Here is a 25,010-nt window from a genome sequence, read left to right as displayed (position 1 = left end):
GTCAACTCTGTATGGGATTATGTGCATCGGTTCTTCCCTGAGCCACTGTTCTGTAGACCTGTAGGTCATTTGCCTTCTGGTTTTTGCCAGTCGCCGTGCCTGTTATCACAGATGGATCAATAATATTATCAATCACAAGTTGTTAGAAGTCTCTTTCAGTGGATTTTAATTACCTCGCTGGGAACGATGTCTAAAAAACAAAAGTAAGTCATCTGTTATCAAACTATTTACTAGTCTAGTGTAAAGAGTTAGGCTATTTTACTTGTACAGACAAATATATATATATGTATAGCATGGTGTTTTTGCTGCTAGGCCATTTTAGCTGAGACTGATCAGCTAAAATGAAAACTTAAACTGTAAAACAAATCCCTGTGACTTTTACACAGGGATTTGTGGCAGGCATAAGATTGATGCAGTATTATTTTATAAACTTCTAAGTTTTCTAGACTCTCTTAGCCATTAGATTTAACCCACATTGTGTCAATGTTGAACATACTACTTCTCTATGTGTTTACCAGCCCCATAATAAACTATATAACATTAAAAGACAGTTTGTTACACATTTTGGATTGCATTTTTGCTCATTTATAAAAGGACTGATGATAAGGTGGAATCAGGAGCATACATTCTTACATTATAAAGTTTAGCATTTTGTCTAAATTAGGCTGAATATCTTGTTTTTCGTATAAGCCAGCATCGCTTACTGTAATTAATTACTAATATACCTGTAATAGAATTAATATGTTTAAAACAAGTTAATGTTTCCACTAGCTGTTCAGGAGCTGCCGAACAAGTAAACATAATGTAGTTGAATTTTGTGAAAGTGCAGGAAGCCAGGATAATTAACACTGAACTGCCTTAATCTTTTCTGTAGCAGATGGCCTGAGACCCTGGTAAACAGTAAGACAAGCACACCCTCACAGAAGAAAGGGGGGAAGGTAAGCACCAAACTCATTTTTAAATTCACAAATACTAGTCAGGTAATTTAGTGAGATCTTCTCAAATTGGAGATGTTTTATCATAATAAACAACACATATAATAAACATTTAAATGCCTGGTGGTTGGTACGACCTGCCACTACAATTGCTTTATACATTTTGAAAAATAAACCTTTAAAAAGGGACAACACAGACCACATTTTATTCAAAGTTTATGGATTTAATAAACATTTTACTTTTATGTTATAACACTGACCTATAATTAATTATTGCATCATAGGGAATCCAGCAAATGGGAATCTAGTTTTTCTGATAAGTTATATTTTTCATTAGTTTTAAAGTGATTTGTCAAATGTCTTACCTAGTATTATTATTATTATTATTATTATTATTACTATTATGATGATGATGATTATTATGATGATTATTATGATGATGATTATTATTATTATTTTGTTTTCAGCACACCCTTCTTTCAGCAGCCTAGTTAACATCAAAATGTATATGAAAATATTTATGTTTTCACTTTATTCCTTATTCCTTATTGGACTACGTTAAAAATGTTCTATGTTGGACACAATCTCCCCAAAGCGGATGCATTGTGTTTGCAGGGCATTCATGCATTTGGTTTGATTTATGTAGTCATTAATGGCTGGAGATCAAGTCAGTGCAGTGAAAACCTGCACAAGTTGCAACGTCAGGACTCTTCAAACCTCTTCTAATTGATTTCTCTGTCCTGAGGTCCAGCCCCAGATTGATTGTCTCTGCAGTTAGTGAGGTTGCATCTACTGAGAATAGACTGCCTACGGCTCCTCAGTCCTCAAGTGTGATTAAGTTTAATGTGTGTGTTTGTGTATTACAGTGTTGGTCAGATGGTACTTAAGCAAATTAAGAGCTCTTGTGAGGATTAAAAGGTGCTCTCCAGCCGGGATTGGATTGTATGTCTGAAAGACTTTAGGCTGGGATGGGGGTGAGCAGGAGGTGTGATGTTTGATATCTTGTCATCATCGAAAATGAAAATCAGACTCTAAGCTTTCTACCGTCTTTATGTGACATATTTTCTTACAGAAACTGTCTCTGTCTTTCTCTCTCTCCTGAAGGACCTAGCAGCTTTAACGGTGCCTGTGTCTAGTGGAAGCAAACAGGCCGGCAGCAGCAGCACAGTGAAACCTACTATTATTTGTGGACGGAGCAACAGCCTCAATAGCAGAAGTGGAGATTTGATTTCTGGTGGCACTAAAGTTGGTGGCAGTTTGCAAAGAGGCATCCTCAGCCAGCCTACCAGACCAGCATCTCGCCCAGCCAGACCAGCTCTCCGCCTCTGCAGCAGCCGGAGCTTCTCATCCCTCCACACTTCCACTCTAGCTGCTGTTCCTTTCATGAGGAGCAGCCGGTCTCTCAACAGACTCGACCATAGATCCACTGGGGACGGTAATTATATTTATATATATTTATAGTTTTAAATTAAGTGACATTATCCATCCCATGTTTTTAAATCTAAACATGTTGGCCAGTTTTCATTATACTGGTATTAACTTTTCAAAACTGTTGAATATTATGAGTATAATAATAATAAATGTCACTAAAAATGCATTAAATTATTTTAAACCTGTTGTTCTTCAACGTTATGTCTCTAAAGCAGAACGTGCAAGCTCACAAGTAAGAAAAGGACAAACCACAGAAAAGAAAGTGCTGGATTCTGGACAACACCAAATGAGGTTTGTTGCTGTTTTAAGTGAACTTTCCTCTACATCTTTCTTTCTTTGGCTGCTCTGTAAAATGCTGTTGTTGTGCTGTATTTCAAATGAATGACAAGTGGTAGCAGTCAGTAAGAACTGTTTTTTCTGCTTCATCTTATCATTAAGGAACAACCAAGACCAGTGTCATGGTGACAATGCTAAGAAAATTAAAACAAGAAGCCCCTCTGAGTCCTCTTCTTTGGTTTCCACCAGTGCAAATCACCATGACTGCAAACAAGCAAAGAACCAGGTATTTTGTGTTCCATTTCTTTAATGTACTCTGGTGCTGTCTCGATAAGAGGAAGTAAATGTGTAAGGAAGTATTTGAACTGAACCCTGAATCCTTCACATTTTAAATGCCTGTCCACAAGAATTTCCCCCAAGGGAAAGGGATTGATGATGTGCCTATTTTTATATTGATCTTCTGATGGTTGGGTCTGTCTGATCACTACAGAGATGGCTTTGAACACTTTCACTTAGTTCAGATGCTTTTTTCCCTCTGACATCCCACAACACTACTGAGTAAGAAATGTTTATTTACTTGAAAAAGTCTAATGAGTTGATTTTAGCCTCTGTCATCTGGACAAACGCTTTAGTGGACAATCTCCTAACTACTGTCCGTCAAAACCATACACTACTATGGTTTTGAACTTATCTCGCTGAGAAAAGGCGATTCATGCCATAATACTGTGTTTAAATGGCTTTAGTTGGTGGAAACCTCCCAAAGCAGTTACAAAAGGTGTTTCCTTCTTATTTCCAGATGCAAGATATTTGATGTTAATTAAGGTTTTGTTCATCAACATTGCTTGTACATTAAATTACATACACTACTATGTACTGTGAGTTGCTCAAACATAAAGTTAAATGGCACATGAACAGTGCATATATTTCAGTGAGTGTATATCACATGTGCTCTTTAAGTGTGGCAAGACATGAATGGAGATTAGGAACAAAAGTCTACTGAGCACTGCTGTAATTTTTAAAATTAAAATTATTTTTCTCTCACTCAGTGATTGCAAATGAATATATAATGCAACAAAATAAACTTATTCAGTTGCACTTAAGTATGTTTAAGCATAATTTGTGGTTGAAGCTGCTGAATGTTGCTGGAAAACAAGTTTATTAGTGTGCTCATTTTGGGTCTTCCAGCACAGATTTCTTATTCTGTGTTTACATTAAGGGCTCCTCTGGTAATAGGAATCGACTTTGTGTTGCACTCTGTGTCTCTGCATTGAGGCTGTAACAGGACAAGGTTGATTTGAACTGGTGTTACTCAGATCTTTATATTCACTCTTGAATATCTGTCCAAATTAAAGAGTCTCTGAGTAATTGATTAAATTGAATGACGTGCTCTAGCCTCTCTGGAATCATGTTGTGTTTTTGTGCACTCTTTTTTTGGGGGACTTGTGTCTGACTGATGAACCCATATCTGCTTCGGTTTTGGATGTCAACTGGTAGAAAAACAACAATAATCACCAATCCCATCATCAATACAATATCTATGTGATGAATGAATGCAACTCTGGACAGAAATAAATGTGGTGACATTGCATAAGCTTATTGAAATAATGCCAATGTGTGCATGCTGTAATCGAAGTAAAAGGCTGTCGAAGAACTTTTGTTTGGGCCAGTGTATGTTGGTGACATCATATACAAGTGTGATAATGGAAACTATTTCTGTTTCCACAGACCAGAGATGGTGTGTACACACTTTGTGCAATGACCTCAGGCATGAGACGTAACTGGGTCCAAGCTGTGTTAAAGAATGTGAGGCCTAGTCTTACACCTGAACTCACCAGGTAAACAGTTTTTTTTTTAATTGTTATTAGGTGTCACATTTGTACAGCAATGTATTCCATTGTCTAAATCTCATGGATCTGCCTTTCGGAGTTTTTGGAATTGTAGTAGAAGTATTTTACTGTAAATCTTTACAATCCCACTTATCACTATTAATGGATTTAACACAGAGACGTTATGAAATCATGGACTGTGTAAAGAACTTTCTTTTGTCTATTGTAAAGCTCCCTTTCAGAGGAGAAGCCCCAAGAGATATCCCAGCACCAACATACAGAGTCGGTGGAGGTTGAGTGGAAAGCTGAAAACCCAAGCAGCTCTTTGCAAGAGCACAAAACCAGTGAGTGGGCAGAAGATTCACATCAGCAAGAGGAAGGACAGGAAAGAAAACTGCACCTGGAAAGAGAGCAGAGCTTTGCTGATGGAAGCTCTGCATCCTCTCTCCCCCCTGATTCGCCGTCCGCCTCCTCTGCCATGTCTCCCATCAATCCTCCGCAGCAGGTGGAGGAGGGTGAATGTGCTTCCTGTCATCATTGTCCACTTCTTGTTGCAACTACACAAACAGGTGAGTCACTGAACAAACTGACACAGATAAGAAAAAATAGTTTTTATTAATTTCTTTTAAAATTAAAGGGACAAGCCAAAAGCTGTTGACCTTAATTCACAGACAAAGGAAGAGAGATGTCAACTGACTGCTTCATTACATATCACATTGCAATACATTTGTTTCTATGTTTGAACTCCTGTGCTCCAGATGCATTATCACGTGTTGAAGGAACTGGAAGTGACAACTGTGCCTCCGCACGGGTGCAACATACAACCACACCACAAAGTGAGGAGCAACAAGTATCAATAAACAGCAGCTATGAGCTCACCAAAGACAAGGCAACCCTGCCATGTGAGCTGCAAGCTGGGCAACTAGTCAGAGAGGTGAGGTTACGTTTGTTTGTGTATGTGCAATTTTACTATAAAGACAGGTCAATAAAAAAACTTCAAGTACAGTAAAAACACATATAGATGTTTGTTGACATTTCTCCACAGCTGGAACAAACACAGAAGGAATTGTCTCGACTCCAGCAGTTAAACAGAAATCTGCAGGATGAACTACGACAAGAGAGAGAGATTCACTCAAAAGAAAGGGTTTGTCTACATGTGACACTGAACTCTAGATAATATTATTAGTAGTTCTATTAAGTTTAAAAGTGATGTGCTCATGTCCCTACCATTTTGTAAAATTGTACATTTTCCTGTCAGCAAAGTAAAGGTTTTCATTGTTTTCCTGCAGAATGATCTTCTCTTAAACTCCAGCTCATCATCAGAGCAGGTTTTGACTGTACAGCAACTGCAGAAGATAAACCGTGACCTACGCCTTGAGCTGGAGGCACAGAAGAAGAGTCAGGAGGAGGCCCGAGAAGCTGAACTACGCAGAAGAGTTGATCTCTTAGCTCAACAAGCACAGTTACTCGTCACTGGTGATGCCACAGCACTTGCGCAAGCTCATTTAGAGCAGGACCGTCGCTGGTTTCACGAACAACAATTGGACTGGGAGCGTTGTGTGGCCTCCCTGAAGGCCCAGCTGAGCAGTAGTGAAGAGCATAGAAGAGAAGCTGAGTCGCGTTTGACTCAGCTGCAGCAGGAATTGCAGGGCTACAACAGTCTCCAGCAGGAGGCTGAACGCTTGCAGAAACATCTTCAGGAGGTGACAGCTGAACTTCGTTCCAATGAAGAAGCACAGGCTCAAAAAGAGACTCGCCTGCAGAAACACCTCATGCTCCTTCAAGCAAGTCAGGACAGAGAACGGAGGAGCTTGGCTGCCAGCCTGGCTCAGGCTGAGCAATATTCACAAGACCTTCAGGAGAGACTGGACAGAGCTGAGGAGCAGGTGGAGACCCTTAATAAAACTCAGAGCTTGACTCGAGAAATTGAGGAGGTTCAACAGCAGCTTCAAGAGGAGCTAACACGTACGGTATCTGCTGTACAGAGACTTCAAGAGGAAAGAGACAAGCTTGACTGTCGCTGCCAAGAGCTGCAGAACCAGTTATCTGAGACAGATGCTGAGATGGGCAGACTGCAGAGCCGCCTGAAAACAGAAGAGACACATTACTACAATCTGGAGCACTCATATGAGAGAGTGTGTGAGGAACTGCAGCTGGCCTTAGGGAAGGTGCAGCAAAGGGAGTCCGAAACACAGGATATACGAGAAGGCTATGAGAAACTCCTCGACAGGAAGGAGCAAGAGCTGAGTGAAGTTTTGTTGAAGATGGAAGTGTTGGGTAACAGTCTGGAGGAGACAGAAGTGAAGCTGAATGAAGTGCTGAAGGTTTGCACATGTGCCTCCTCTCAGCTGAAAGATGAGTCTTTGGAGCAAACAACTGAGTCTCCTAGTGTAAATGACAGCAGGCCAGTGACGACAGACAGTGATCAAATGTCTCACAGTTCAAACGCAACAGATGTTGTTCAGATAAATGGCAGCCATGAACATGTAAGAACCAGGTCTCGTTCAATTGATCCGTCATACCAGTTCATTGTCACTGCAGGAGATGACCCAGCGAGGTTTGTGTCTGTGATCCAGTTACTTGAAACCAAACTTTATGTGACAGAAGAGAAACTAAGGGACATCACACAAAGACTGGAAGACCACCAGAGTCACATCAGCTGCCAAGACCCCCATCTTTGCTCCCAGCTCACTCAAAGCCGAGCCACGGCCCAACACCTCAGTCTGCTGCTTCACAGTCAGGCTAAGCAGAGCCAGCGCTTTGCTCTGGAGACAGAGAACCACTGCAGAATATTGGTTGGCAGGTTTCACATTGCTCTGAACGTCATACAAGCCTGCAGAGAGAGGCTTCAGGGCACCGAGATTACTACTTCAGACTTTGAGAAGCAACTAGCGTCTATTGCTGCCTGCCTTCAACAAGGAAGGAAAGATGCTGAGACTCTACAGCAAGAATCCTACAACGCCAGCAGAGGAGAAAACAGAATCCTCAATGATAAAACATTAACTGGAGCTGTGAGCAACACTAGCTCTGACACATCATCAGGGGAAAGTCTTGGGAAGTGTTTGAAGAATGAACTATTTGTTGTAGAGAAAATGGTGTCTGTCCTTCAGGGCGAAGATGGAATTAGACAGCTAGCCTCAGTGCCAGGAGAGGATGAGGGGGATGTGGCACACAGGTACAAAAGCATTATCTCCAAAAGAATAGGCTTAAAGAAAGAAAGAAGGACTCAGCCTGGAAGAGCTGCATGTCACGGCGAAGAAACTTTAGAAAGTGCTATTGTTCGAGTCTGTGCTGAAGCCGAGCTCATTTATGTTTCCATAAAGTTTCTGCAGAAATATGACAATGTGACTCAATTAAATAATCAAGAACTGGAGGATCAGAGGAAGAGTCTGGCTGATATCAGCCCTCCAGAGTTAGCACCTTATGAGGAACAAGTGCAGGAAGAGGGCAGAGGTTTAGAAGAAGCTGCTAAACCAGCTGCAAATAACCAATCTGATGATAAAAAAGTGGAGGCAGAGAGAGCACCACAGTGGTTACAGAGACTTATATCCCGTCTGCAAAGAAGAGCTAAATTCTTACAACAATTCTGCCTGGAAACCTCTGATCATAACAGACCAGTGCACGAGGGGGAACATGTTTCTGCAGCAGACTTGAATTGGATGGAGGAGCATGCAAGGTTGGTTTATTTGTCAGAGAGGCTGTGCGTGGATTTAGAGCAGGAGTTGCAGCAAATTGAGTTGTTGCAAAACAAACCGCAAGATTTGGAGAAGGAGCAGGATATCACATTAATAGATGAGCAGGAGGTTTTTAATCGCACATTATGTCAGCTTCAGGAGGACAATAGCATGCTGAGAGAGGAACTAGAGCGTGCTGAAGAGAAGATATTATCAATAGAGTCCGGCAACCAGAGACTCATAAAAGACATAGAGAAAATTGAGTTTTGTCATGGGGAGCAGATGCAGAAGCTGGAAACAGAATTTCAGGAGAAGATAAAGAAACTGCAGCTTATCCATGAAGATGAGATGACACACTTGCATGGTTACTACACCAAGTCGTGCGTTTCCAAAGAGAAACAGGTGAAATCCTGCGTAGAGGGTCCTTCTTTCACTGAAGGTAGTATCTGTACACCAGAGGAGACTGTGATGGAGAGAACAACAGAAGAGGAGCTTGGAAATCGAATGGTGGAAGGTGATGCAGCGGCAGTGAGAAAGGCCTACCAAAAAGATCTTCAGGTAAAAGTTTGAACTTTTCAACATGTACATTTTAAAATCTTGTATATGTAACATTTCATAGCTTTGTTTGTATAGACAGTACAGACAGTAGTAGTATATTTTACATTTAGAGTGAGTCTGATACAGCACTTTACATACACATACATATTTGATAAAGAGCTTTTTCTGAATTTGATAAAGGCTTCCTGCGATCACAATTTCACTGCTATGGAGGAAATGCACAGGAAGCTGATAGATGATCTGCAGCAGCAGCATCAGACTGAGGTGGCAGCACTTCTGAAGGAGAAGGACCAGCTGCTGCAGGAAGAGACAGCTGCCACGATGGCAGGTAAGATTTTACAGCAATCAACCACAGAAAAGGTAAATCTTTTAAAGTTAATTAAGTCAATAAAAGCACATTTTTTCATATTATTTTAAATGAGTGCAGGGCACAGGAGGCACACATCTCCCATTTTAAAATCATCAACAACAAAAAGATAAATAAATTGAAAATTAGAAATTAGCTACCCTGTGGAAACAGCTAAAAATAGTGATAATAAAACTTATCATGCCATTTATAAGTTGTCATGTCTTTTTACAGCCATTGTGGCAATGAGGAGAGCCCATAAACAGGAGCTGGAGAAATACAGACAGACTCAGCACATCATGGAGAGTGCTGACATCACACAGCTGCACACTGAATATGAGTGAGTACCTGTGGGTTCTTCATTATAATTCTTCGCTTTCACTCGAGCTATTGACACAAAGCTGAGTTTAGGGGTGATGAGAAATACAGAAATGCTGCAGGTGTTGCAGTACATTAATGGAGTACACTACATGTTCCCACATACATATTGTTTCAGGCTAAAGATAATGTTTTAGTTGCAGATATGTCATTGCAAGCTGTGGTCCATCATGCTGACATCCACAGCTTTCTATTTATATACAGGAACATTGAGTACCAGTAGTCTAAATGTCTCCAGTTTTATTCTTGAGAAGACCAAACTAAATAGGAATTAATAGTAATATATTTGCCATATATTTTTCATTTCCTCCTTCATAGTTTGTCCTGACAGTCACCTCACTTCATTGTAAATCATCTATGCTATTGTTTTGCTATTGCAGAAAGGAGATCCAGTTATTGCACAAGGAGCTTGAGTCGTTGTCGGTTCAGCACACTCAGAAATGTCTGGAAAACACTCAGCTGAGCCAAGAGCTGCAGGGTGAGAGAAAATTATTGATGCAGTACCAACAAGAAAACCAGGAGCTCAAACAAAAGCAGGTATAGACATTTTCTTTTTACCGTTTAGCTGAATGTTTAAATTCATTTAACATATCCACGCCTCAGTAGCATAAACAGTATGCGCTTGCTATAATGTCTTCTCCCTGTGCGTCCTGTGATGTTTTAAGAGTGAGACAGATGAAATGTCTCATCTTCATGGCTCAATAAATGGAGAGGAGTCGCAAATGGCCCCACAACTAAATGACTTCTATGAGATGGAGGTAAATACCTGGAAAACTTCTTCTTTGTCCCACATCCTGAAAGTCTGTATTGTTATGATAATGTCTGTGCTTATTTAATTGCTAACATGATGCTTTTAATAAGATGTGTAGGATATTCCCATTGTTTATCTCTTATCAATCCAGTTGAAGTTTGAGGTCATGAGCCTTTACCTTTTACTACAGAACCCTCATCTGTACTTTATCATGTCGCAGTGATCTGTTTTGTTATGTTACAGGTGATTCTGCGGGCGAGGGAGGCAGAAATGCAGTTTCTGAGACAGGAAGCTCGTTCTCTCAGGGAAGAGTTGAAGATTGCTCGGATGGTACTGAACACTCTTTAAACTAATATTACAAATCCATCCATTGCATTTCTTTCCCCTGTCACATAATATATCAAAACAGTATAATACAGTGTAATATTTTCCACTGCTGTGTCTCTGTGTGTGCAAAAGGATAAAATATATGCCCAGAACAAGCTGAAGGCTCTCTATAAGAACAGCCAGGTGGAATCTGATCATGATGTCAACAAACCCAGTGACGATCTCAAGTTCGCCACTTGGTCTCCGAGCAGAGATGCTTCAGGACAGCGCCTCAGTGAGACAGTGTTTACAATACGTTATGAAACCTTAAATCACCTCTCATTCACAAGTGTTTAACATTTCTTTAGTTGATTAGTGTAGAGGTGACAGAAGTACACAGTACTCAAGTGCAAGTCTAAAAAACTATACTCTAATGTACTTTTAAAAGTACAGAATCCACATGTAGTAACAGAATGTCTCGTTAGGGAAACTTTATCTGCAATGTCAAGCTATACCTTCAATTTTCAAGTTTTTTTTTTGTTTGTTTGTTTGTTTGTTTGTTTTTTCAGAGGATACGGCGACAAACACAGGTAATGGAGCTTTTCCAAAGAAAAAAGAAAAATCATCCCTCATGTGTAAGATCAGAGGAGTGAGATCAAAGGTAAAAATGTGTTTTTGGAGAAATTATTAGTTGTTAAGTACATAGATGTGGTCAAAAAGCATTTACTGCAGGCTAATGTACAGTATACAAGCACCCATGTAACCCAGAAACAGTAGAGACAACTGTCTTATCTTCACGTTGAGATTTTCAGAGCTTGTTGTACTGAAGTTTATGGACTTATGGACATAATAGTGTCTTTGTAAACCATTTCAAATATTATTCAATTACTTTTTAACCCTTTCTAGCTTTATCGCTTATGTTTCTTTTTCTGTGTGTTTGCTTTGCAGAGTTTAAAAGAGGGCCTTTCTATCCAAGAAAGAATGAAGTTGTTTGAGTCATGCTGATCCACAGAAGATGATAGTGGAATCAGCGTATGAAGACACAGCACATATTTCTGTGTGTTCTGTATTTTAACTTCTGTTTTACACTCTCTGTGTTATACTATATGTAACATTTTGTACTGTGTGAAAAGTTGGTTTCTAGTTTGTTGTCGGGTGCTTTGGAAAAGAGCAGTCAGGTGAAGAGTGAAGATTAAAGTGTGTATTTGAGATGGATAGTGAATACCACTAGAGGGAGCAATAAACTGTGGCTTTTCTAGATTAACACTTGTCAAGGTGTACTGTGAAGAAGTACAGACACAGAATAATCTGTGATATTTATGTTGGTGTCCAGCTCAGTACATTACACAGTGTAACTTACAGACAAGCTGCCTGTGCTCTCATTAAAAGATTGTTGCGTGATCTTGTATAAAAACTGTTGGTCATACATTGCACCACTAGATGTAGCACGATACAACCTTTACTCTCGCAGCAGATATAACTGAGAACCAACTGTTAAAATAGAGGTGATGTTGGTGAGTCTACACCTGTTTTCTAACCGCATCTGTTCTCCTTTGGCTACAAGCACAAGCAGACATAATGCTATTTATAATTTAAAAAATACATAAAACAGCAGAACAAATTTGGATTTGTTGGAAGTTATTTGTCCATATAAATATATTTATTCTAATGCAATGAAATGACTGAATGCAGTCATGGAAAATAAAAACAGTAAAATTTAGCACAGTAGCAGTCACTGCCATCACCAGCTATTTCTACCTCCACTATACACCCCTTATGCTAATAAATTACTGTGTAAATAAACTTATTTTATTGTTACTATTAGCTACAAAAATAGCAGCTGGAAAGTTGAAAGAGGAAACTGTTTTTTCATATACTGTGTTAAAAACAAACTGAATCTCAGCACATAGCTTTAGTCGATGTGCAATGACAGTGTGTGACACAGGCATGATCCAAGCATCAAATTATGAGGCTGGTGCATGAAAACACTGACGTCTTCTCGCACATGGGACACACATACTAGTCTTCCTTTGGGGAGCATCAAGCCTGCACAGAGTCTGCATGATAACACACTCCAGCAGGTTCCTCAACATCTTACCACCTGTCAGAGAAGAGTCGTCCTTGGGAGAGGTCTGTGGTTCCAAAGATCCCAATCATTTAACATTCACTTTTGAATGACCCTTATTAACTACCAATAATTTTAATGTTGACATCTGAACAACATGGGTCACTTTATTACAGGCATTCACAGCCACAGTTATACCTTAAAGCTCAGTATGTGTAAACCTAAAATAATCAAGAATGTTACAAGCAGATGTTGTCTTACTTTATTCTAATATTTCCTTTCACCATCCATTCCACGAACTCTCCACATGACCAGACGCCGACTTCTGTGTAAATTATCATCTAACTCATATTTCCTAATGTCCTTGCATTGGACCTAATCTTGCTGTTGCACTGTTCCTGGGAGTCATGTTCTTAAAGAGGAACATTGCACCTCATTAAAACTCATAGAGATTTTGTCAATTTTAGGTTATTTCAACTTAAAAAGTCTTTTTTTTTTTAGTACATGTGATGTTTCAGCTTAACATTTTTATATTGTCTTAATTCAGGTAGTTAGTTATTAATTAGTTAGTTCATTTGTTTGAAGTAATAATTATCTGTAATTGAATCTGATTACAACAAGTGAAATAGGGAGAAATAGGAAAAATAGGAGCTATCTCAGTTGGTTTCTGCATTCCTTTGTGTTTGGTATAATGTACTATACAGTATGTGCACACCTGCAGGGTTTGTTGTGAGTCAGTGGCCTACAAACACTCCCAGTCCTCATGACTGATCAGCAACTGATGTAGAAACACCAGTCCACAGGTGCACCTGCTCAGCCTGTAAAAATAAGTGGCCCATTTAGTCATGCAAAGATCAATTACTTCAACCAGTGCTGGAGCTGCTCGGATCCGCGAGCACAGGCTGCTTCCCCAGTGGTACACCTCAACTGTGTTTACACTACGGGCTGACACAATAAAAACAGATTATTCATCCTCTCACACATCACTCAACTCTGCGTTGGTTTCTTCACATTAGCGTGAACCGCACAGACTTTTGTGTCAGTCTAATTTGGATAACAGTGTTACAGAATCAGGTCCAGAGGCGTGTGACCTACATGCAACTTGTTTGCTCAAACTCAAACTTGTCAGTGTTACCATGACAATGGATGAATCCTATGTTGTTCACCTGAGACAAATATAAATTTGGCACCACCACCCTCGGCATGGGGGACGATGAGGCTGATTGGTATGTGGGGAAGCACATTAATAATACCAAACCATACCATATAAGCTCTATAATGCAGTCAGCTCAGCTTTCAGTAAAATGTGTCACAAACAAGGAATGCTTGTTTTTATATTGTCTGATATAAATCAATTAATAAGATTAATAACAAACTGGGGATGCACCTTACATGGTAAATAACACTGAGGATTTTTGCAGTACACAGCTTAAACATCAATAATGTTCAACCTCATCTCGATTATAATGGTTATTAAATAATTGTCCATACACTCTTTTACTTGCTAAATTGTGGTATGTAAAGAGTAATACACTTTACTATCCAGTTATATGAAGTAGAATAACTAATAAAGATGAATTTGTGTTTTTGATTGAGTACAGGTGTCGCCTCACAGCAAGAGAGACCTGAATTCAACCTCCAGTCCCATTTGTGTGGCGCTCATATGGTCTCTGCGTGCTATTTCACAAGGTGAGAGCGCTTTATTATTATGAGGCACGATGTTGAGGAGGTTGCTCTGGAGCACATTCCCTAACTGGAGCAGGGAGGTTGGTGAACAGCTCCCTAAAAAAAAGTCATGTGTCTTTTGTATGTGCAGCTTTTCTTTTTGCCGGGTGGGTGCACAACGCCTCTCCTCCCCACTCACAGGTTGTTTCTGTCGGTGTTGGCTGCCAACAGATACACTGTCTAAAGTATATCTGGCCATTGTGTTTGTTCTCTGTTTTGTACAACATTTTTGTTTTTTGCAGCAAACTTAGCTTTAGTCCTAAAATGGAATATTTTTTCTGCTGCTTTTTTAAACAAACATTTATTCCTGGAGTCATGGACCATTGTATCCTAACACTGATGTCTCTGCTCAATATAACACGATAATAAAGGGGTAATATCCTAGGGACAACAGGGTAATAAAGTAATAACATGACATGGAAATATTTTGGAAATATAAAACTAGCAGTAACATACTAACAAATTAGTGGCTTATCGTCTCTCAATTTAGGTATCTAAATTTTAAAATAGCAATGGATTTAATCAGCTTCAGCAGAGTGAAATGATTTTGTTATGTCACATTCTTTGTGTTTAGGTTAAATGCATTTGAGGGATGACATGTGTCTGTAAAATAACCAAAAAGACATAATAATTAACAAATAGACACATAAACACACAAAATATCTACTAAATAATAACTTTGTTGACTTAATTTGCTGATGGAGGGTTCAGGGAGTCTGTCCATTTTCTCATGATCCATCCATGTCTCACCCAGCTGACCTCATTGCAAGGGGTTTGGAATATTTTCCAGCTGTAATAAACTATATTTTCTCCAACCGAAAGGGACAAATTAGTTACAAGCACAAGCACACTACCAGGTTAAACCAACACCACAAGAGTTATGCAGGAAGAAGAGGCCAGACGAACTGTGCTGTGTAGACAGAGTTTGAGATTATTTTGAGATCATTTCTGAAACACTCAGAAAGTGTACCTGCGATGTTCCTGATCCTAAGTGTCCTGCCAGAACCACAGGACACCAGAAGCTCGTGTCTGACTGAGCTTTGAGTAAACATCCTGTGCTCTGGCCGGTGTCTTCTGTGCAACACAGGGTCGTCCACATGACATAACACTTGACATGAATCAGAAGAGTGTGTGCTGATTAGCTGAAAGATGATCAAACGCTGCAGCTCGGGTCCTTAGTGTGGTCGAGCCTGCCCCACTTTGTCCTGCCGCAGTGAGGCGGCCTTTAAATAACTCGCCGAGTACGAGGTATCGGCTGGACTCTGGGCTCTCTCTGTCCCGATAACACACGTCACATCCCCATCTGGTCTGGCATCTCCTTACTGAACCCATGACCCATTTGCAGACATCATAGTAGCACTGTATATATTACCAGCTATAGATTTTATTCAGTGTACGTCTGGTTTGTTGCCTAGACTGTTAAAAACTGTTACTATCGAGTAGAGTGTGAAATGTCTGTAGTGTGATGTCTCTTCACACACAGTCACACTTTACTGCTATAAAAAACTATAAAATCTTGCTAAGAAAATTTGTAATTTGAAAAGAGAAGCAGCTACAGTAGTCGCACTGTTTTAGTGAATGCAGCTTTTAAAGCACTAACATTCACAAAGGTCAAAAAGTATTTTGTGTTATCGTGAGAAAACTGATACTCCGAGGCTACCATGACTTCCTTGGGGGCCATCATATTGCAGTGTCACGCGCACCTTCCACCCAGATCTCTATTCTGTGATGGCCTCCGGTGAATCTGGGTCAGGACAGTATTGGAACTACCGATCCTGTTTCTGTTATGTGGAACTCGGGAAAGAATTTCAAACTACTGGGCAGAAATCAGATGGAGGTGTGTTGTTGCTCACATACAGCACATCCTGCGAAGATTTGTGTGATTATACTTTTGAAATATCTCAACATCTACTAGATGAATTGTCACAGTATTTGTGATATTGGTTTCCAGATGCTGCACTAAATCAACTTTTTTGCCTCAAAAACACTTGAATCCACTCATGCCTTCCATTCTCTGCTGCTGACACTGTGCTCAATGTCACTTCCAGACTCTAAGATATACCTGCAAAACTCCTTTATCACCCCCATTCTTCAAGAACTGCATTGACTCTGCCCCACCTCAGCAAATACACTTCAAAACCCTCCACAACCTCCACATCACTGACCGCACTGACCTGCCAACTTAAACCTCCTGACGCTGGCCATGACCAAGCACTGAACCTGGTGTGACAGAGCCTTGGGTGCCCTCCTCCCCTGGACATCGGGGCCCTTCTCACACTTATCACTTTCAAACAGATGTCAACACCCACCTTTTAAAAATCACTTTCATCTTTGTTACTTCTGCATTCTCGTGCATCAGAGTGTCACATATTGTCAAAAAGCTTTCCTCCTTCATCCAGGTATGCACAGTTACATTTACTTTAAGTTATTTGGCAGATGCTCTATCCAAAGCATGCAAATATCTAAGCCAAGGAGAAAAACGTTAAAGTAAAGTGCTCTAGAAACAGCTGTTACGGTTTCATAGGGGATAAGTGCAATATATATAAATAATTTACAGATACACACAATAGACAAACAAGTGATATTCAGCATGAATTTGCCCACAAAGCAGGAGCTACACTGCTTTTTGAATGAGTCAAAATGGAGACCGTACCACCGGTACCACCCACTGGGTCATCTGTTTGGTTTTGGTTTAAAATAAAGACAACATTACAGATTAGAGTAAATTAGAAGTGGGATGCAGCAGCAGTGTGTTTTTTGTTGTAGCTTTAATGAACATCCTGTAGTAGTGCTGTCCATCCTTTAAAATAATACTGCATAGCCTAATTGAACAGATGTGTTTTTTCATTGTGGTCTGATCTGATTTCTCGTCTCTCTAGTACACATCACTCCAGTTGGTTCTTCCGACTCACTGCTGACCAGTGCTGGTACAGCACTTGGTAGGGGAAGAGCACATAGTCTCCAAATGCCAAGTATCTACAGTGACACCGTGAAAGGGAGGGGGAGGACGAGAGCCGAGCAGTGAGCAATAGTTCACTAGATGTGGGATACAGAGTGGGATCTGCAGCAGAACAAGATCACATAGCAGATATACCAAGAAAGTGTGAGACACATGGAAGAAGAGAGACGACTGCCCGTGACTCTAAATAAGCTGTGAGGAATAGTTTTTTTATATATTTTTTTTTAATTGGACCCTACAGGCCATGTGAGCCCTATATACATTTAATTTGGGGATACATTCAATGTGTGAAGTCTTTGTGCTGTTTTGAAGGTCAAAATTTTTACTTTGGTACTTCACTAAAGTCTTTTTCCAACATCTGGTCTGTTTCTGCGCAACTGGACATCAATCGAGCTGTCACTTTGGAGGGAGAAACAGATGCGTTACAACTAGGAGGTATAGACATGAAGGTACTGTCTGGCCATTTAGTTTTCTGCCTTAGGAGGATGGAGTGGTTCTACCCTTAACAAAGAAGCCGAGCTGAAGGAAGCCTGAGGAGAACCATGCAGCAGTTTGGCTAGAAGACAGGAAGACCTGAGGAAAAAGAAAAGTTCAATCAGCATTTATTGACTTGGAAAGGTAAGCTGTTTGTCATATTAGAGAGTAGAGATGTAGCTACTACCAGAGATACACTGACTGGTGGACTGTCTCTAATTGTTCAATTCATATCTATTACCAAAGAGAACAGTGATGAACATTAGCAGAGAAACAGACTCATCTCTGCTCCCGAATTAAGATCACAGCCCAGCAGGCAGAGTGTGGCTCCGGAGAGAGCCGAGGAGCAGCCACGCAGAATATTAGATAATAATATCCCTTGGACACACAACATCTTGCTTCCTAGCAACTAGAGCATTGCGAAACAGCAACTCCAGCGTAAATCACACATGCCTATACACAACCAGAAAAAAACACACACATCTTCTTTTACTCTACTCTAAACTCTTACAAGTCAGACTGATAATTAAAAAAAAACTCTACCTGTATCTGACATGAGCTTGGACATGCACAGAAAGTGTATATTAAAGGCATCATCATTCAGGGTTATTCATGATATAGAGTATCCATGGTGGGGACACCAGCACAGCAGCCTTTCTGAATCCATTTGGGAGCATGTTAAAGATGCAATCCCACCTGTACAACACTGGAAGTGTTGAGAAATTTGCCATTTATTATCTCTACGCCCAAAATAAATATCATATGGATAGACTAACAATAAAATCCAAATCAATCCTGTAACAATAAACATGTCTCTTCCACTTTATGTTTAGTCAGTTGCTGGCCAACATGTCACCTTGTGCTGACCTGTTGTTGAAGTGGTTCCCTCCAGTCTGCACTGTTATGGTGCGGCAGTATCTTATTTTAATGACTTGAGATGAGTGAAGTTCCAGCAAGTAAATGAAACTAGTGACAATTTAAATAAAGAACAGTTCAGATCAGTTGAACATGTCTTACAACACAAAATCCAGATCCACAGACGCCTGGTGTAAAGATGCACAGCAACATAATTTTCTGCAGCAACTTTTGAGTTTATGAAATGTTATTTTTAGCAATGTTAGTGACGTTGCTCAAGGGATGGTATCGTTGGCATGCCAGTCTGTCAGTCCAGCCCTTTGGTCCAGACTCAAATATCTCAATAACTACAAAATAGATTACCCTGAAATTGCACTGACATTCACGATCCTTAGAGGTTAAATCCTACAGAATATGTTGAATGACATTAAAATATATTCTGATGCCAAAATACTCTACTAGTAGGCCTATAAACCTGACAAAAAAAAAAAACTTCAGATGAGGGTAGGATGTAGTATTCCTATGTAAATGTGTGATACACAATGCACCCCTTTCTTATGACATAAGAATTATAAATTTAATAGAGATAACATAAGAATTATAATTAGCTCATACTGAAGACACTGTGCAACAACTTTTATTAGTAACTTAAACACTGCCTATGCTGGGTGTTGCTGAAGGCTGTGTTTGGGACACATCAGGATAAAGTTCCCTCCATTTTAAAAATATTTTCAATCAATGGCTCAGTAATGGAAAAAAAAGAGGCGATCCCATTGATTTCAACCTCAAACCATTTATATCTGAGTCTGCCTCTTCCATGATACCCAGTTTTCTGCCCCGTCTTTTTCAGCCCATATTATTTTCCAATTCAGTCTCACAGGGGATTCACACACCATCATCACAGTACTCCAGTGACTCTAATAGTTGTGCCAGCTGGAGGAAACAGAAGATACGTCACATAAAATGGCAGGACATTGGATTAGCTGGCTATTTCTGTACCTTGTTGATCAGAGAAACATGTATTGTATATACAGGACCAGGCTATTTCCAATAGAGCAGGGAAGAAAGAGAGGTAAGACAGAAAATCATACATACATGTTTTGGTTGAGAGAGCTTTGAAATATGATATTAAATCCATTAGACTTGTGTGACTAAGAGGAGTCTGGATATTTGAAGCACATCATGAATATGAGAAAGCTGTCTTTAATGAATGAGAGCGCAGTGTAAAGAAAATAGAGAAACAATGAATTAATACTGTGTTGCACATGCTGCACATACTGTACGTACTAAGGAGGAAATCCATGTGGAGATTTTTATCATATTCATTGCCTTTGTTTAGGGAACATTATGCATATTGCTGATTGATTAAGTTTCTTCTGAATCAAATCTAAATACATTTAACTACTTTACCTTTAATGTTCATGCACTTTTCAAAAATGAATGTGTAAATAAATGTATACATGAATACATATGTATTGTATATGATTATATTAAATATTTATCATATATAATAATAAATAATAAGTAATAAACACATCATGTTCAGTATTAACATTTAAACTGTTCTTCCATTACAGGAAATTACAGCTGTGCTTCATGTCAATTTGAGTTAACACTGAGTCTGTGCTGGACAGAGTGCTGTACTTCCTGTGAGCCTGGTCAGTTTTGTATGAGCCGGGCTGATAGCGTGAAGCCCTGTGGCTGTGCCCCCTGAGGCATGAGTGTGGGAAGCGCCCACCACCGCAGCTTTGTGTCCTGTGAAGAAGAAGGCCTGAGACTAAGTACCATGCCTGCTGTGGGCAGCTTCGGCAATGGCAAAATTCACACAAGACGCAAATACCACAGCCGGTTTGTTAGCAAGTCTGGCCAATGCAACATCCATTTCTCAAATATGGATGAGAAGTCACAGAGGTACATTTCTGACATTTTCACAACTTGTGTGGATATCCGCTGGCGATATATGTTCCTGCTGTTCAGCCTGGTGTTTGTGGTGTCCTGGCTGACATTTGGCTTGGCATTCTGGGTTATTGGCCTCCTACACGGTGACATGGACCATCCTGCAGAGGATGAAAGTTTTATACCTTGTGTCATTAAGGTAAACACCTTTGTGGCTGCTTTCCTCTTTTCTATTGAGACCCAGACAACCATTGGGTACGGTGCTCGTTGTGTGACAGAGGAATGTCCAGCTGCTGTCTTCATGGTGGTCTTCCAGTCCATCATAGGCTGTATCATCGATGCCTTCATGATTGGTGCTATCATGGCCAAGATGGCAAGACCCAAAAAGCGTGCAGAGACTCTACTGTTCAGCCACAACGCAGTCATCGCTATGCGTGATGGGAAGCTATGCCTCATGTTTAGGGTTGCTAATCTAAGGAAGAGCCACATTGTGGAAGCTCATGTGCGAGCCCAGCTTGTCAAGCCCCGTTACACAGAGGAAGGCGAGTATATCCCCCTTGATCAGATTGACATGAACGTAGGTTATGACAAAGGCACAGACCGCCTTTTCCTGGTTGCTCCCCTCACTGTCATTCATGAGATCGATGAAGAAAGCCCACTGTTTGGCATCAGTAAGCAAGATCTAGAAACATCTGACTTTGAGATAGTAATTATACTTGAAGGGCTGGTGGAGGCTACAGCTATGACTACACAGGCACGCAGCTCATACCTGGCCTCTGAGATCTTGTGGGGTCACCGCTTTGAGCCCGTCATCTTCGAGGAGAAGAACCAGTACAGGATAGATTACGCCTACTTTCACAAAACATTCGAAGTACCATCCACTCCAAGATGCAGCGCCAAGGATATGGAGGAGAGAAAATTCCCAACATCTGGTGCCAACTCCTTCTGCTATGAGAATGAGCTGGCCTTCATCAGCAGGGACGAGGAAGAGGACGGAGATGCAGACAATAAGGAAGACAGGAAGCGTTCATCAGATCTGGTGAATGAGCTGACCACTCTTGGACATGATCAATCCTCTACCAGTAGAGAATCTGAGATTTAACCATTGGCTGTTGCTTGTTTTGTTTGTTTTTTGGATGCAGAGCAATGCAAGCGTCATGTGAGGAGCCCTGTGACTGTCATTCTGCTGACACGAGGACACCACTGAAGACATTTCTGCTGCAGGTGGAGGACTAACAGTAATGATCTCCATCCTATAACATTTCTGCTTTCCTGAGATGGTTATTGAGCTTTATCAAATCAAAAAGAAAAACTGTCATGTTTCAATTTGCAGATCCTAGTAATAAAGTGCATGACAATAGTATAGTTTTGTATGAATATTTCAAAACATGTTTGATCATATTGATTGGATTGTGTGTAGGTGCTGTTCACAGTCCCCAAACATACAATTTCAAGCTGAGTGTAAGGAGTAGCTAACTTTTTGCAGATGAGATTTCTCAAACTCGTCTGGTAAAAAAAGAGATTAACAGTGGATTTTCATCTTTTTGATGTAACTTATGTACAATAAGATACTAAATATTCTACATTATACAAGTTCAGTGGATGGGATAGTTGGCATACATACAACTGATGTACCAGATACATACTGATATAGAATGAACTGCATGTAACTGTGGGAGACACGTGACATGGACATGAGTTAAATATCCATCAAAAAATGGAAAAACACATCTGGGAAATACCCGAGCATATGCAGAGTTTTTATTTTCTTTTAAAAACTTGACTGTTCTCCTGCTTCCCTTTGTTTCATAGCACATAACACAGTTAATTGTGACAATAAAAGGCAAATTTACTGCTTCATATTCTTAGTAATTTCTAATAGATCCTTCAGTTCAGACAAGATATAGTTGTGTACATATGACAGGCATTTATCATTTTAAGTCCACGACCACTGAAGCTCAAGAAAGCTAGCAGGTCCCAGACAAGAAATCCGTCACAACATCACAACATAGAAGTCATCCATTAAATGGAAAGACAGAGTCACTAATATTCAGATGATGGCACCTGCACACAGTGAGGAAATACCACTGAATGGATGTGCTGGTCACAAATTGGGCTTTTAATGTAGTTTGCAGTAGGTTACTGCTGCAAAGCGTGCAAAGTCTGAAATGCTAATGTTTAAGCAAACACACTTGGTTAATCCATTCCTCACGCACTCGTTCTTTTTGGTTTGGGAGAAGTTGGGAAAAGACACAGTCCTCCACAGAGCAACCTTCAGAGAAATCCAAAGCTGCGCCTACTCTTCTTACTACTGTTCTTACTATGTTTGCCACTTTGACTGCAGTTAATTGTTGGTCTGGTGTGAGAATTAACAAATGCTCGAGTGACATTAACGTGTGACAGCTGTGAGCTAACATTTTTCTGTCGTGTAATGTCAAAAAACAATACATGCTTACAAATGACCAAAGACACATAACACACCTCAAAGTAGAGACTTTAACCTCAGGACATTAATCACAGAAAGAAACCCCAGTCTTATTGTAACTCTCACACACTGGTAAGGAAATACTGATTTTCATTTCATTTCATGTATATTGACCAATGGGAACCCCCAACATAACACCATATGATTTAGGATTAACTACAAGAGCTTCAAAGGAGTTCCAAAACCAACATCGCTGTATAGTATTGATGAGTCTTGAATATTTTAGATGTTCATGGGACATCGATACTTCACTTGTGCAAAACACATATTGTTGTGATGTTAAGATCAGGAAGTGTTAACATTTCACATTTTATCAAATAATGCATTTGATCTAATGGTTTAAAAATTAACACATGCAACATATGATGAAAATATGAATGGAATTGAAAGATTGTATCAAAAAAATAAAGTCTTTATGGAAATCAGTTAACATAAACTGAGAAAGCATAATTAAAGTGCATTAAAGGGCGGGTGTCACATTTTTTCAAGTTTGTCTTAAAACAGGTTTTAATTGCTGTAACCATTCCCCCATTCATTTGAATATTTACAGTCTGTAAATATTCTGTGCAAAACATATTACAAAGTTTATCTATAGACAATTTAAAGTTTAAATCTTCCAAAATGTCCTTAATAAGTGGATTTCTTCTGAAGTTTTTTAATACAAGATTCCTTCTAGTGAAGTCAACAGGGAAACACTGTTGATGGAAACACAATCAGGGAATTTGATCCTTTGGAAGACGTCCACTGACTATAATAAACCCCCACTGCTTAAGCCTCATTTTAGCTTTAGACACTGTACACATTTAAATGCATCGCTTTCATTGTAAGGGCTTGAGGAAGTGGCCTCTACGTGTGTCCAGGAGGAAGGGTTACAGCAACTAAAACCTCATATAGTGTTAACATGTGCATTTCATTTCACACACAGCTACAAATAGCAAATAAATTAGCTGTTTGGTAAAATTTGTGACCTCAGAGAAACCTTGGGTAGACGCACTTTACAGTACGTACTAATTTTAATTATTGATGTCATGTATGAGAGTTTGTGTTGTTCATGTTATTGCCTTTCTTTCTTTCTGTCTTTCTTTCTTTATTAATAGTGTAAGTATTAAAGATAACAGGTCAGACATATCCCAGGTGAGCTGAATTCATTTTCTGACCACCGGACTGCCATTTCAGCAAATTTCAACACATTTGTATTTATATCTCGCTGACTTGTCCTGGAAATATCAGCATAGGCTTGCTCCAGAAAACAAATGTTGGTTCCACTCCCATTTGCACTGAGAGCAGGACCACTGACTTTCTGCATGTACAGTAAAAAAAGGATTTGTACATCTGTCTAGCCAATATTGTAAATAAATTGTTGCTTTTCTCATTGAGGTTTTGACCTTTCTGGCTGAGTAGACACTAAATACACAATTTAAATTTATGTGACTATCATTTTTAATATCATCATAAGTTCCCGGAGCACAGATAGAAATGGAAATCATCTGTTTGTTTGGACTTGGATACAAAATTGAATGACTTTGACTTTGACTTGCTGTCTTCCACTAAACACATTTGAAGCAATCTTGACTCTGAGTTTCTCCTTGCAGGGTTTAGTTTGTTGGAATGACAGACACATTTAAAAAAATATCTCTTGTCAATTACCACAATAAAAGACATGTTACAAAGCCACCAGTACTCTTTTGCCTTCGTGGTCAGACACTAAGCGTAGGGATAATTTTACAGTAAGCATCTGCTGAATGCATTTATTGTAGTGTAGTAACAGGGAAGGAAAGTGGGAGCAAGCTGTTTAATAAATGGAGAGGAATGAACTGTGATTTATGCCTGTGATTTGGTGGGATGGTGTCTGGTTGGGGTCAGAGGTGTTTTCTTTCACTCTTATGCAACCAATCAGGCACGTCTTTGCATATGCACAGACGAGACTTGGCAGTTCTGCTTGATTTCACTGCCCTGTAACCTTGAACACTGGAAAGAGATGACATGCACACGAGCACACACGCATACTGTAGACACAACCACAGAAACTTAACTCTGTACTTATAATAGCTTTGTTAAATATTTCCAAAA

The 25,010-nt window shown here is 39.8% G+C and overlaps 2 protein-coding genes across 3 annotated transcripts; both read left to right on the top strand.

Annotated features, from left to right (window-relative positions):
* The first annotated feature begins 127 nt into the window (after positions 1-127).
* LOC113152056 (golgin subfamily A member 4-like) lies at positions 128-11,994 on the top strand. Its single transcript, XM_026344990.1, has 18 exons — positions 128-203; positions 875-938; positions 2,040-2,370; positions 2,582-2,657; positions 2,805-2,928; positions 4,368-4,477; positions 4,700-5,037; positions 5,227-5,402; positions 5,514-5,612; positions 5,758-8,700; positions 8,881-9,028; positions 9,281-9,386; positions 9,805-9,961; positions 10,090-10,182; positions 10,419-10,505; positions 10,635-10,776; positions 11,051-11,142; positions 11,430-11,994. Exons 1-18 carry the CDS (start codon positions 187-189, stop codon positions 11,484-11,486), a joined length of 5,160 nt encoding a protein of 1,719 aa, XP_026200775.1. The 5' UTR covers positions 128-186; the 3' UTR covers positions 11,487-11,994.
* Positions 11,995-17,292: 5,298 nt separating this feature from the next.
* On the top strand, positions 17,293-24,606 carry kcnj12b (potassium inwardly rectifying channel subfamily J member 12b). 2 transcript variants are annotated; one of them, XM_026355816.1, is made up of 3 exons: positions 17,294-17,848; positions 20,137-21,494; positions 21,598-24,606. In XM_026355816.1, the coding sequence occupies exons 2-3, from the start codon at positions 20,277-20,279 to the stop codon at positions 21,616-21,618; spliced, it is 1,239 nt and encodes a 412-aa protein (XP_026211601.1). In that variant the 5' UTR covers positions 17,294-17,848; positions 20,137-20,276; the 3' UTR covers positions 21,619-24,606. The 2 variants fall into 2 exon arrangements, with proteins under 2 accessions (XP_026211513.1, XP_026211601.1); XM_026355728.1 differs by having other exon boundaries at positions 17,293-17,848; positions 20,137-24,606.
* The last annotated feature ends 404 nt before the right edge of the window (positions 24,607-25,010 follow it).

Source organism: Anabas testudineus, chromosome 8 (assembly GCF_900324465.2).
Source record: "Anabas testudineus chromosome 8, fAnaTes1.2, whole genome shotgun sequence".
Taxonomy (NCBI): Eukaryota; Metazoa; Chordata; class Actinopteri; order Anabantiformes; family Anabantidae; genus Anabas; species Anabas testudineus.
The sequence above is the reverse complement of the archived record's forward strand: the minus strand, read 5'-3'. Positions and strand labels throughout refer to the sequence as shown.

Coding starts and splice junctions, on each gene's coding strand:
- kcnj12b (XM_026355728.1), top strand. CDS start 20,277: ATGAGTGTGGGAAGCGCCCACCACCGCAGCTTTGTGTCCTGTGAAGAA.
- LOC113152056 (XM_026344990.1), top strand. Junction 2,929..4,367: donor GCAAACAAGCAAAGAACCAG/GTATTTTGTGTT, acceptor CTGTTTCCACAG/ACCAGAGATGGTGTGTACAC. Junction 10,777..11,050: donor TGCTTCAGGACAGCGCCTCA/GTGAGACAGTGT, acceptor TTGTTTTTTCAG/AGGATACGGCGACAAACACA.